Source organism: Lissotriton vulgaris, chromosome 4_1, assembly GCF_964263255.1.
Source record: "Lissotriton vulgaris chromosome 4_1, aLisVul1.2, whole genome shotgun sequence".
In the NCBI taxonomy this organism is placed as follows: domain Eukaryota; kingdom Metazoa; phylum Chordata; class Amphibia; order Caudata; family Salamandridae; genus Lissotriton; species Lissotriton vulgaris.
Window position 1 is genome coordinate 1,845,290,449 of NC_141691.1, and position 14,510 is coordinate 1,845,304,958.

At 45.3% G+C, this 14,510-nt stretch overlaps 1 protein-coding gene across 1 annotated transcript in view; it reads right to left on the bottom strand.

Annotated features, from left to right (window-relative positions):
• Window positions 1–14,510, bottom strand: part of SAMD12 (sterile alpha motif domain containing 12) — a 1,349,936-nt gene that overhangs the window by 618,426 nt on the left and 717,000 nt on the right. Inside the window, exon 4 of the mRNA XM_086966143.1 lies at window positions 7,958–8,098. Coding sequence (XP_086822269.1) covers window positions 7,958–8,098 — 141 coding nt within the window. The remainder of the gene's footprint in view (window positions 1–7,957; window positions 8,099–14,510) is intronic.

Consider the following 14,510-nt stretch of genomic DNA (forward strand, 5'->3'; position numbering starts at 1 on the left):
TATTGTATCCCAGTTTTGCTCTGGTGCCTTATGAGATTCTCTGCAAGATGCAATCCTACGTGATTAATCATTCATCTACCTTTACATTAAAAAGAACATATTAATGCTGCCTTTTTGCATACTTATTTCAGTTGCACTTGTAACCAGGATACAGTGCCGTAAGAGTCCACAAGATCCAGAAATACAGGCAATATCTCAGCTGGATCTGAAAATATTAGCAACCTACTTTTGCTAGTGTCTTCTGCTCATTAAGGCTAGCCGGGGATCCATTTATACTGCCTTTTGTAAGGGGTTCACGCTTCACATCAGACAACAGGTGATGTGAAGCCACCGGTGCCCTATCTCCTTATGCAGGTAAAAAAAAATCCATGGAGAACAAACGCATTGCTTGTTGTATGCATTTGAAAATATGCTAAAATAAATAATGAACCTTTACAGTGGCAAAATGTTAGTTTTCACATTTCCCAGCTCTTTATATATTGTACACTATTACAGCCATTCTCCTAGAATGCCTTTTATTGAACACAATTGAGAAATTAAGAATTACTGCAGGCATTGCATTTCATTAACAAGGGAAGTAGAGCAAACAGGAAACTCAATCCCTTATGGAAAGCGGACAGAGATACAAAACACAGGACCTCAAGAACGGAAGCCAACACCCAGCATCTTCTTTGAGGATGCGGGGGCCCTGGAAGCCCCCGGGCCATCCCTCCTCTTTAATGTACTAACTCCCTACAATAATGCTATGCTAATGACATCGCAGCAGGAGGGGAGGTTTCACAGAGCATGGCATGAACCCAAAACTTGCCATTTATCATAGGAAACTGGCTGGGTAATCGTGGCTAAATAAGGAAACATTAAATAACAATTAGCAATTAGCAAGGAGTGATTAAAACATCATCTGCGGCTTACATTGCCATCTCTACCAAAAATCTCTCCCTATGTACCACCCACAAGCTTATGAATGGAGCTGGCCCTGACGCACTCAGACATATGGTTACCCCATATAAGGCCTCAAGGTCCCTTCGCTCCGACGCCGAACATCTTGCCACGGTGCCCAAATTCAGGAAGGCTCGTTCTGGCGGACGCCGCTTCTCGGTAAAAGCCTCCACAGCCTGGAACCTACTCCCCCTCAGCTTACGTTTGGAACCCTCCCACATAGTGTTCCGTAGGAAACTTAAAACATTCTTGTTTCCCAATTAATCCTTTCCTCCCTCCTCTCTGGACAGCGACAGGTTTAATAGCGCGGGGATGCCTAGGGGTCACCAGGCGCTCTAGAAATCGCGAAATAAAATAATAAAATAATAATAAAGGTCCTGGAAATATGGGACAAGCTCGACGTAAAACGAGCCCTTACTACTTTTTTATCGCCTGACACTGCATTGGCAAGCAACCCAGACTTTACCCCCGCGCTGCAGCCCCACTCATATAGCCATTGGAGACAGGGTGGCTGTTGTTCTCTTAGTGATCTATTCGAGGATGACTCCCTAAAGTTATTTGACCAATGTTGACAGGAGTTTTCGTCATCCTGAGTCTACCAGACTGCAATATTATCAGTTACGCCATTGGGCTCTCTACCCACCCAATGCGCAGGGGGCTACCCACCAACTGACTTCTTTCGAGACTCTGGTGCGGTCATTGGACGGGACTCATGAGCTCATTATGCGGACCTACCAGGTCCTCCAGCACTCTACCCCTGTACAACCACATTTCTACCAATCACAATGGCAAGCAGACATTGGGAAAGACTTATCCACAAAACAATGGGCGCACCTCTGGCATGACATCCTGCGGATTTCGAGAAGAATAGCCCAACGCAAGACGGTGTACAAAGTAAAAATGAGGTGGTACCACACAGCTCCCACCTATCTTTGCCTCAAGCTCCCCCCACATCCCAATGGTTCACATGCCTGTGGCAAATCCTAGTGGTGGAATTACTTTTTCATAAAATAACCCACACAGAAGGAAATTTCACCCGTATTTGGCAACCTCTTCTACGGTATTTTTCCCGTTTGGAACACTCTTGCCTTATACCACCTACACAAAGCATTTCAGGTGCTTGACTGAGCTTGTACTCCTAGTCCTCATCCATGTAGCATAAATTGAGATGCCACACGCTTCGCGCAGCAGACGCGCCCTGCGGGTGTGCGGTGGTGCACCGATGGTGTGCCAAATCAAGCCCGTCTGCACCCATCCGCGGCCGGACGGGGACAGGGGCGAGAACCCCTGCCCGTTTTTTAACGCATCCCAGGAGCTACAGCCCCAACTCCCTCTACAACCTAAGAGGAGCAAGCCTTCTGATCTGCCAACATTCTTGGAACATGGCAGATAAATGTACCACCTGCACACACTGCGGATTTCATTTCCAACCCGCCTTTGAAACCAAAAAAACCCAGCCAACATGCTTCTTCTTAACTAGAGGTCACTCCCCAAACATTCCACTGAGATTGCCTTGCTCTTGGAGGAACTTAACCCGGATGCTCTCTTTCTGACAGAGACCTGGTTGAACGCTGAGTCAGAACCGGATCTCATCCAGACCCTCCCTCAGGGATACCACATACATCGATTAGATCGTAAGGAAGGCAGAGGAGGAGGCCTAGCGGTCATCTATAAGGAATGCTATAGATGCCGCTGCTCCCCCAACATGATACCAGATTGCGAAAGTCTCTCCTTCGCCATAGATTTCTCTCCCACAAGCACCTTCTCCGGACTTCTTATATATTGTCTGCCAGGGGCTTTGGGACAATTCCTAAATACCCTCCCCTCTATCACCGCGGATCTGGCAAGTAGTCCGTCCAACTTCACACTATTAGGAGACCTTAACATCCACTTCGACGATGCCTCTGATCACATCGCTACAGACATGACCGTAAGTCTCTCTGCATTACAACTTAAACAACTACTGCTCAACCCCACCCACTCCAAAGGCCACATACTCGACCCTGTTTTTAGTAACTGTGCGAACCTCACAGCAGGAACTCCTTCCCCGCTGCCGTGGTCAGATAATTTTCCTGATCCCTCTTTCCTGGGTTACCCCTGACTCCCACTTCCCCACTAATACAACCTTTCACAGGGAACAGAACTGGTCAAAACTTCCCCTGGATTGCTGGTTGACGGCCCTTGAAACCTCAAGGCCACCCAATAACCCTAATCCCATTTTAGCCAACAAGGAATTCAATTGCTGGATCTACAATTCCCTAGATTCCATGCTTCCCATGAAATGCTCTGAAACAAAGCGCAGCACCGCTACTGCACCCTGGTATTCCCCTAGATTACGGGAAATGAAACAACACTGTAAAAAATTAGAAAGGAAATGGCGACTGGATTATTCCCTCTCTAGTAAAATCGCATACAGGGATGGAATAAAAGTTTATACAAATAAAATTCAAAAGTCTCAATCAATCTTCTTCTAAGAAAAAATTAAAGCAGCCGCCTTCATGCCCAAAGAAATCTATAAAATCGCTAAAACTCTTCTCAAACTCCATGAAAAGCCACCAAACACTAGTGATGCACAAACCCGCTGCAAAAACCTGGCCGAGTTCTTCTCCCAAAAAATACTAACAATCTACACTTCTTTCCCACCCATCCAGCTTCACATAAACCCCACAAATCCCCCAAATAAGGAACTCCGACCTTTAGCCACCTTGGATATCTTTCGCCCCTCTTAACCCCTCCACATTAGAAACCATCATGCACCAGGTGAAATCAGGCTCTCCACAAGACCCCGCACCCCCAGGTGCCCTGCTGCCAGCCATCTGCAACATTCTCCCCACAAAACTTGACCTGCTCAATGTCTCCATTTCCTCCGGCATAATCCCTCCCCCCTGGAAACGCGCCATGGTTAAGGCCCTCTTGAAAAAACCCAACCTAGACCACGACAACCCCAGTAATTATCGACCAATCTCCCTATTACCATGGCTCAGTAAGATCCTGGAGAATTATATTAACTCAGTGCTGGTTGAGTTCCTAGAGAACAATCATTTGCTCGATCTCTCCCAGACAGGATTCCGCCCCATGCATGGGTCCGAAACCGCCCTTCTCGCTGTAACTGAAGAGGCCAGGAAGTTCCTTGATCAAGAAGGCTCTGCAGCAATCATCCTCCTGGACTTAAGTGCTGCATTCGACACTGTAAACCATGATATATTAATACACCAACTTACCAACTTAGGAGTCTCAGGAAACTGCATCATCTGGTTTAAATCCTTCCTGGTGGATCGCTCTTTCCAGGACTTTGAGGGTGAAATCACCTCCGCCAGCAAGCCACTCAGCTGCGGTGTATATGAGCCCCCTAGCTGAGATTGTACGTGCCTTCGGTATAAAAATCATCACTTATGCCGACGACACTCAGCTAGTGGTGGCCCTCAACCAACTAAACACCGCCCAGAACACCCTGAGTGGATGCCTAGAGGAGGTGGTCAAATGGATGACACACTCATGTTTAAAATTAAATGGGAACAAAACTGAGCTCATTCTCTTAGGTAACACCCCCAAGCTCATGTGTTTTAAGCCACTCCCTTAATCACATTGGCCATGCCCCTTTGAGAGACCCTCCAGTTTTTTCATCCCACTTAAAGTCTTGCAATTAGGCATTACAAAAGAGCAGATTCTAACACAAAGGCCAAAACCAGATATTTGGTTTTGAAAGACAAATCATCTATGTCTCTGGCACGCTGGCAGTTTTTTTCCCCATATGTGGTAACATTGTTTGCTTTTGATGCCTGAGCCCCCGAAGAAGTACATGGTGGCCCCCAAAATGAGAATAAGATGGCAGATAGGAAGTCAGAAACCATACGAGTACGTCGATGGTGGTGCAGCAGCTGGACTCCTAAGAAGGATTCATTTGGCAGAGCCGACAGTAGCTCCACAATTACGGCACAGCTCATGTCCCGCCACTAAATGAGATAGGAGAACTGAGAGTTGGGTGGATTGGACATCCACCAAATATCCACCAATTTCTTCCGGATGTCCTGTTAGTGCCCAGTTCTAAATGAGATCCTAAATAGGTAATCTTGCACTTTCATTCTGTAGAGCAGCTCTTGTCCAATCAAGGACGATGTAATTAAAACACGCTGAAGCCACCTGAAGGTCGCTCTCAATGGGGTACGCATCTGATCCCTGGTGCAGATGCTTTGAACAGAAACCCTCCCCACACACCCACATACACCCCCAAAGAAAACACTTTCCACTTTTGCTTAAGCTATCATTTGGGTACAACAAAACAAACGACTTCAAACAATTGCCCTGTAAATATATTCACCTAAGGATTACCATCAGGTTGAACCAGCCATGGCCTATTAGTGTTATTTTTTCAGATGTTTACTGCCAACGCGCTCTTCAATATTGTTTCGCCATCAGTCTTTTAATATGTGTGGAAAACATATATATTTTACATATACTTAGCTCCCGTTTCTCAAAGGATTTGTCTGCTCATAGGAAGAGATGTTCCCTTCGATAGCTTAACACAGTCTTTAGCCAAACCATAACCTATTATTTGCTAAGGAAAACCAGCATTGCATGTAGAATAGGTATACACCATCGTATGAGGCCAAACGCCTTTACAATGTCATTTATAAAAGCAACATTTCTCATCAATGCAAATCGTTTCCAGTGCACGAATTTAATCACACGTGGATATTTGTTTTACTCAGACAGGATAGAGACTCAGTTTCTCTTGCAGGGATGTGGATCTGTCAGCCACGGACGGTGAACTCCTCTCCGCCAAACACAAGGTGAGTTATTTAATGAGGAGCCCAGCCCCCCGCGCCATCGCCTGATGCTGCGGCGCGAGGCAGAGGAGGCTCGCGCCCCGCTCGCGCTCGCCTCGCGCGCTGCACAAGAGACATGCTTCTCGTTCCAGCGGCTTGGAGGGAACGGGAACAGAGCCACTGAGCAGGCATCAGCGCTTCGTGGCTGCCATCTAATTGGACTGCCAGGCCGCATCGCTGCAGGAGAAGCAGGGGAGATATTAAAAGACGATGAGGCGCTGCCTCCAGATATTGCTTTCATTTGTCCAGCTCTCCATAATAAGGCAAGAGCTGAAACGAAGAGTCAATCATCCGGGGTTCAAGGGCAGCGTTCCCACTTAGACGCCTTCCCGCCCTTTTATACCAAGATGCTCGCACTGAATGCCTTTTCTTCCAGGGCCGACTTTTGGACATGGGTGAGCTGGGCCCAGGGTGCCCAGATTTAGAGGGGGTGCACGTTTGGCTGAACTTCTAAACTGCCTTGAATGATGCCGTCATTCCAGGACGCCGTTTCAGTATATTACTTCTCGGCTGTCTATAAAATCGTGTTTTCTTTAATTCCCTTAGCCTTCCTCCGATTTCCCTTGACCTTTCCTGCCCCCTCTCGCCCTCGCCCCCCTTCCTTGGACTCTCCCCTCCAGTTTAACAACTGAAAAGGTGATTGAAGTGACGAGACAATGCGCCAATGTGCATTCGCAGGCCGGTGTCTGCTCGGAGATATTCAGCAGCACGTGATCTGTGAGCACAAAATGGTCCCCACATGGATCATCACCCATTGGACGGTACCAATGGGGAAGGGATGGAGGAAGAGATTCAGGAAAGGCGTCAAATTTAGTTTTGCCTGTGGTGCTGTCTGAGAAAACGCCGGCATTCCTTTCTTTTAAGTTCTGCATGGTATTACTGTAGACCCAGTAATGTCTGCTAAACATCATTCATCGCAGCCCAGCAGGATGGGAGCAGAGACAAGTATTGGTGAAATACAAAATGATGCTCTTGGAGAATGGCAGAATGTGGTGAGGGGCAGTGTTTGAAATGGAAAAATAGAAGTGCAAGTACCTTGTTTATGAGAATGGCCGGCACATTTTAAAGCACTGGTGAGGGGACCCTGGACTCCCATATCACACAGATATTCATAGGTGTTAGGCCAAATGAACCCCCCACCCCTACCTTTGCAGGCGCTGCAGGGTCCCAGGTTACCCCCATGGAGTCGAGTAAAACCTATGAAAGTTCAACGAGTTTCAAAAACACTCTCAGTGCTGTGTTTTTTACAATCATGCTTAAGTAAGTTACTTTTTTTATTCTATTTTTGATTCAGGCGACTTAATTTCAACATTAAGAGATCAAGCATGTTGCAAATACACATCAGCAACGCAGCCACACACAACCAATGGATGGATGTCCCACGAGGGTATGGTTTGGCAGCCTACATTAAGAACGTACCATAGTAGAAGGCATTGTACAAATGCTTATAACGTAACAAAAAGAACACCTATTCATTCTAGTTTTAACGTCTGCGCACACTTTTGTCTTAACGGTTCCAGGTGTCGGCATTTACATTGAGAGACTTTCTATTTGACCCTGCACAGCTCTCTGCTGCCTTCCAGCGAGGTTCATGCTTTACAAATACCATATATATATATACATACATTAAGCACAGCAACTGGAATCCTGCAGCAACAGAGGATCACATTATGCAGCTGGGTTGACAACATTCTTTGGCACGAAATGTCAAATTATGCAGCATTCTGTAATCTAATGTGGCACATCCTGTGGCAGTATTATTTAACTTATTTGTGGCCACATTATTTTGCTATTTTTTCATTGTAACACATATGTACTCTTTCCGCAAAAATTTCATTTATTACTACCAGTTTAGGACCTAGATACAGCAGTCAAATCCTTGAAAAAAGACCATACAGCCTCTGCCAATCATGCCACGCCATACCATTGTGCGGCATAAACACTTTTTGTTTTAGTAACATTTGATGCATTTTAGTTCAAACCGATTTTTTGCTGTTGAAATCTGAAAATCACACAACATGCAGTGGGTGGATAAAGGGGAAAATGTGGTAAATCGATATTTATGCTGAAAAAGGCTGCAGTTGCAGAATTGCATTATTACAGTGAGCCCAACAATAAGCCATGTTGTTAAGGAGGGGTGCCTCTCAACAAAAGACATGGCTGTGAGTCAATCCTCATTTTGTCTTATGTACCTTGTGTGAGTAGCTGAAGGTTTCGGACTTCCTCCCGCACCTTCAGCTGCAGGACCTGCTGCAGGACATACTGCCGCTGGTTCTCCTGCGCGATCCCCATCCGCTCGAGCTTTTTGTCAGTCAGCCTGAGTAGGGCACGACCTAAATGTAGAAGAAAGCAGGTTTAAATGGACAGTAGACACCTTGCTCAAGTGATGTTACACTTACGTGACAAGTCTATAAATACAGCTAGGTGGAACCCATCAAAAAGTGAGACCTAAAGGCACTGTGCGATATGCCCATGCAATAACTAGTTTCTATGCTATACCATAATGTTGTTATCATCACGTCTCACAAAATGTAATTTGGCCCTCATTTTCCTCTGCTTCAAGGTTCTCCAAAGTCAGTCCTGGAAGGCCGGATTCATATCTGATTTTTAGCATATCCACATCTAGATAAATGTAGTTATCTTAAAAAGCTGCCATGGATCTGGCCCTTCAGGATGTACTTTGGAGAAGCCTGCTCTACTCAGAGCCAGATACACACACGTTGTTGACATATATTTGAAATTGATAACTTTAAGGTTTCCTCCAAAAAGCTCCACAGATATCTGACATGTCAGGCACCTATAAAATGTACCGTGCATGTGGGTGGAAATCGACACAAATTGTAGGTTTATGTATATGCTACAATGGCCTCATTCTTAAACAAGAGGGTTGTCTGGAGGAAGGTGGTGAAAAAGTGCATTTTCAAATGTAACTTTGTTCTACTAAACATAGAAAACATTTTTTCTTTTTGGGGCGATTTATTCCCCAAGACCATATAAAAATAACCCATGGGAAATGGTTATGAGTTACCACAAAGTTGTAATTTTGTAGATGTTTGCCACTTTACTAACAGCCACAAAGTTACCTAAGCAGGAGAGTGGCACTTTAGTGTGCAGGTGACACGCATTTGCACTGCTTCTACACATTTGTAATTTTTTGTGTACACGCACTGTGCTTGATTGTGCGTAATGCCAGAAAATATTGTGCATAGTAATGCCCTTTGGCATTGTGGTAGATGTAGTGCTTCCATCTTTCAATTCCTTTATCAGTCTACATTCAGCAGTGTGGATAGTTCGACTGGGCAGCAGTGAGTAACTTGGGGCAGAAGCAGGGTGGGGTAATCCACTGGGCATTAATGAGTAACCTGGGGCAGACACAGGGTGGGAAGGTCGACTGGGCAGCAGTGAGTAACTTGGGGCAGAAGCAGGGTGGGGTAGTTGACTGGGCAGTGGTGAGTAACTTGGGACAGAAGCAGGGTGGAGAGGCTTACGGGGCAGTGGTGAGTAACTTGGGACAGAAGCAGGGTAGAGAGGTAGACTGGGAAGCAATGAGTAACCTGGGACAGAAGAAGGGTTGGGAGGTCGACTGGGCAGCGGTGAGTAACTTGGGACAGAAACAGGGTTGGGAGGTCGGCTGGGCAGTGGTGAGTAACTTGGGACAGAAGCAAGGTGGAGAGATTTACTGGGTTCTGGTGAGTAACTTAGGACAGAAGCAGGGTAGAGAGGTTGGCTGGGTAGCGAGCGGTGAGTAACCTGGGACAGGAGTAGAGTGGAGCGGTAGACTGTCGAATGCAGCATCTAGTTCAAAGAGAATGACAATGAAGTTGAGGTGATAGGGACAGAACTGAGTGACCTGTTGAGGGTTGCGAGGCTCCGTAGATCCTCATTAGCGGCAGTGAGGATGGTATTTCATGCTGCCGTCTGTTTAATTTTACGATTGAGGACATTTAACAAGACTGGCCTGTTGTCAAAGTGTTGCCATGGTGAACCCTTTAAGGAGCATCTTATTGTCATACCCAGGGCTTTACGTGGGATGAAAAAACTGGGGGTCTCATAAAGGGGTGTGGCCAATGTAATTAGGGGTGTGGCTTAAAACATGTAAGGTAAAAATCTGTGCTTAGCATAGTGTGCCGCCCTACTTGTATTTTGCTATTTCTGTCATTGCATCCAGATATATGATGCAACAAGTAACATCATACCTGGGCTATTGGCTTTGTCAATGGTTGTTAGTTGCATAAGATAAATAAACATCAACTATGGCTTGTATATAATATTGAAAAAGCTTCCACTTAAAGCCCTGGTGACACCACAACAATGTTGCTGCGCCTGAGTTTCAAAAAAGTGAAGGGAAATCTGAAGAGAAACTGAGACTCTTTAAACGATTTCCCTTCCCCTACAACGCTCACCTGGCATGACGTCAGGCCGTAACTTCTCCACTACTGAGAAGTGAGCAGTGTGAGCACGCACACATCGATGTGCCTGCTGTCACTGCAATCCAGAAAAAAAAATGGACCGCCTGTGCCAGAGCACAAAGTGAGACCCGGCCCGCTTAAAGCCCTGGTCATGCCTAAAGAGCCATTCGCCTGTGATGCCACTTCTTGCCTCTCTCGCAGTAGTTGTTGTCAATGAGTAAATTCAGATTTTACCATCAGAGCACAAGATTCCATTGACTGGCAGCTCTGAATGGCTATTCCTCCCTTCCAAGCCAACAATAAACTTTATTCAGCTTTACAGACTCTCTCTTCGCTAATTGCTTTCAGGAAAAGAAAAACACAAATATTTATCTGTTGTAATCCGTAAAACCCTGCCTTACAAGTCTGAAATTAAATTTTATGCTAATGATCGTAATTATAATTATCTCTTAGGAGACCATTATCATTTGAAATTCACAGTCATGTTTACTGCATTTTTACTTTTTAGGTTTCACCTGTACAGCGCCTGCGCTGTGCTTGAGCAATCTAATGTTGTTAATATAAACTTAAAAGGGACTTATATACTGCCTCCTCTTTCCCTGGCCTCTCATTCCTGCTTTTCCTTAATTTTTATTGGCTGTAGCATATTTTCCTGCATTTACCAATGTTTGTTCCTAGTCTGCCTCTCCTATAAGTTTCCTGCCACCAAAATACTGTTAACATCCGCTTTGGTAGAACTATATTTTCATAAAGTTTTGCCTTTTACCATTGCAGTATATTGATATAACAATTTATCACCCTGAGAGATTAAGTGATTTGCCCAGAATTACAGGATGTTGTGTGGTGCCGCCGCCGAGATTTGAACCAGTATCCCTAGCTCTCCAGTCAACAGCTCTGGCCTCTGCGCCACATCCTCTCATCTCCTGTGTTATCTGTCAGGGAGCTCTTTCCTTCTCCAGGATGATGATTGGTGAAAACAGCTCTTTATTTATTACACAGATGAAAACCGATGCATCACCAATGCTTGTTTATTATGATATTTTTTATATTTATGTTATAAAGTGTTCTTATATTCGAAAGTAATGCTCGTGTTATAAAAAGAAAAGTAAAAAATGCTGGACCCACTAATGAAGCCTAAACCTTTGAACTGACACCACAAACATGCCTGCGGCCAGGTTGCTTTGGTCAACGAAATATGAGACTGGATCACAAAAGAAAAAGTGCGAGAATCCTGATCCAGAACAATGAATGCTGCTGGTAAAAAGTGGTGTGTCCTCAGAGACCTTGAAAAGAGCACACACCTTCAAGGATAAGCCTAGAAACGTCTTAGGATTCAGAAATTAAGCGGTTAACAAGTAACTTAGAAGGAAAGGCCCGAGATACAACTGAAAACACCTGAAGTGGGCTTGGCTATTGTTGAATGGAGTGAAACCGAGAGGGCACATAGCGGTCACTGGGAAAATGGTAATTTCAGAAAGTGGACATTTCTGTCACGGTGCTTAGGACTGCTGGTACTTCAATAAGGACTGGAAGGCACGGGTGGTGGAAGGCAGGTGTGAAGCGGCCAGGAGTGAAGCACACCAGGGTGGCCGGAACGCAGGGGGATGCTGCAAGGTAGAGGTGGTGGTAGGGCGGAGTCGAGTATCTACGCTACAAATTGCTGTTGACAGGTCTTAGTACACCCAGCTCTATGGCAGTTGTTTTATGGATGTCGGACGGGGTACAAGAATGGAGGAGTGGCTACAAATTAAACAGGTGTCTCTCGGTTTCCATGAAGCACCATTATGGGACACCAAGCGAAGAATACTGTTCTACCCTTTGGATTCTTCCCTGTTCATTCAAATTAGACATGTACAGCACTGCAAGGTGACACACACCTCTAAATTAAAAAAAGAAATTAAAAAAATGTAGGTTTTAAGGATGGCTACAATGAAAGCAGGCTCCCAAGTGAGGTGATCTTTAACTAAACTCAGTACGTTCATCTACAGAGCACACCTACCGCTACCAAGAGCCACCATGTACCACAACAGGCTAAGCTAATGAAGTTTATCACATCTGATGATTTTCTGCCTACTGTAAGAAACTGGGTTTTTGGTTGACTGTAATGTTCGCCCTGGTCAAGCAGCAACCACAATTTATATAAGGCACAAGCAAACACCAAATTAACCTGTGCTCAACCCTGTGATTGCTTGGCACAGAGCAGTGGGGCTTAGCTTAGAAGCAATATGTGAAGTATTTGTTCAACACTTCAAACAGTGAAAACACCACAAAAAACTCCCACACAAGGTTAGAAAAACTGAACAAAATGTAATTAAATAAAACAAGACCAAAACAACAAAAATCCAATCAGTAGAACTAGAGTTATGAATTTGTAAAGAAAAAAGTGAAAAGCAGTGCCTAAAAGCACAAAGCACTAACTGTGCCTATATGGTCACGCTGAACTGGATCAAATACAGAAGTTCAGGCCGACCGCGATAGAGCGCAGGTTGGACACAGCCCCAAGTTAGTCCAGCTGAACTTTTACATTCTCAAGTTTTGTGCCAAGAGACCTGTTCATGTTGGTGAGGGGAACAGGGAGCACAGAGAGCATTGTGGGATGTTGTCAGCGTGGGGAAAAGAACAGGCCTGCCATCGCAACTGGGCAGGCTATAGCTTGCGTTGGCGGTCCCCCACCTTCCTGTCAATTCTACTGTGTGAAGAGAGGGGCTGGTAGCAGCTCGTGCTGATTCTCGTTGAGAGCGGCGTGGTCTCCATGCAAATGGGCCTATTCGCAGTCACAAAGACACATGTTATGTTAAGAGCCCAAAAGCTTGATTTAAGAGCCTGTTAACAACACCAAGGGTCCAGGACCTGAGGGGCACCATGTGGGGGTCAGGAACATCCTAGCTGGGTCCAGGAGCTCGTTGGGGAACTATTTACGTCCCTGCAGCTCAGATCAGGAGGCCAGCAGATTGCCCTTGGAGTCACTCGAGGATCCTGAGTTCAAAATGAAATCGCAAGTACAGTTCTTCTGGCAGCAGGCCAGCACAGCAGGACAGCAGTTTCTTTAGAGCAGCAGTCCTTGTATTAGCACAGCAGTCCTTCTTCCTGGCAGAGTATCCACAGGTCCAGAAGTGTACTGAAGGGGTGGTGTCTGGGATCCAGTATTTATACACAGTGGTGCCTTTGAAGTGGGGAGAAGCTTCCAGGGGCAGGCCTGTGAAGTGCACAGATGCCCTTGCCTTTCTGGCCCTGGATCCACAATAACTATGCAGCCCTTTGTGTGGATGAAGGACACAGCATATTCAAGTAAATGTAGTATTGTGCCCAGCTTCTTCCTCCCATCCTGACAGTTATTGTCCATCCAGTCACACCTAAGCTCCTCATTATGTGTGACTGTCTAGGAGGAATACAAAAAGCCCAACCGTCAGCTACACCCAGTGATGTGACCCAGAGACAGGCTGCAGGCACAAAATGGCTAAGGCAAGGAAATGTCAACTTTCTAAATGTGGCATTTTCAGAACTGCAATTTAAAATCAGACTACACCATACATTTGGCTTTTAAGCTGTGATTCCAGAGACACCATACAAGAAGAGCTTACCTGTTCCCAGTTGGAAATTACACTTAATATATGTAACAAGGCAATCCCAATGTTATCCTATGGGAGAGGAAGGCCTTGCAGTAGTGAAAAATAAACTTACAAGTTTTTTAGTACTGGTACATATAAAACTTAAACGTACATGTCCATCTTTTTAAATATACTGCACCCTACCCATGGGCTGTCCAGGTCATACCTTAGGAGTGACTTATATGTATTATAAAGGAAGGGTTTAGCCTGGCAAAAGGTTCATTTAACCAGGTTGAAATGGCACTTTAAAAAATGCACACACAGGCTGAAATGGCAGGCCTAAGACATGTTTAAAGGGCTACTTAAGTGGGTGGTATAATCAATGCTGCAGTCCCACTAGCAGCATTAAATTTACAGGCCCTGGGCACAGGTAGTGCCACTTTACTAGGCACTTATAAGTAAATTAAATATGCCAATTGGTAACAAGCCAATGTTACCATGTTTTAAGGAGAGTTCACAAGCACTTTAGCACTGATTAGCTGTGGTAAAGTGTGCGGATTCCAAAGGCCAGCAAAAACCAGAGGTCCAAAAGCAAAAGGGTAGGGGAAAACCATGCCAAGGATTCCAGGTCCAACATCCCCCTTCAGGTCAGCTCCATAATAACATCCGCCAGGGCTTTACGTGGGATCAAAAAACTGGAGGGTCTCCCTAAGGGGCGTGACCGATGTAATCAAGGGTGCGGCTTAAAAGCACGTAAGCTGAAAATCTATGTTTAACTGAGTGTGCCG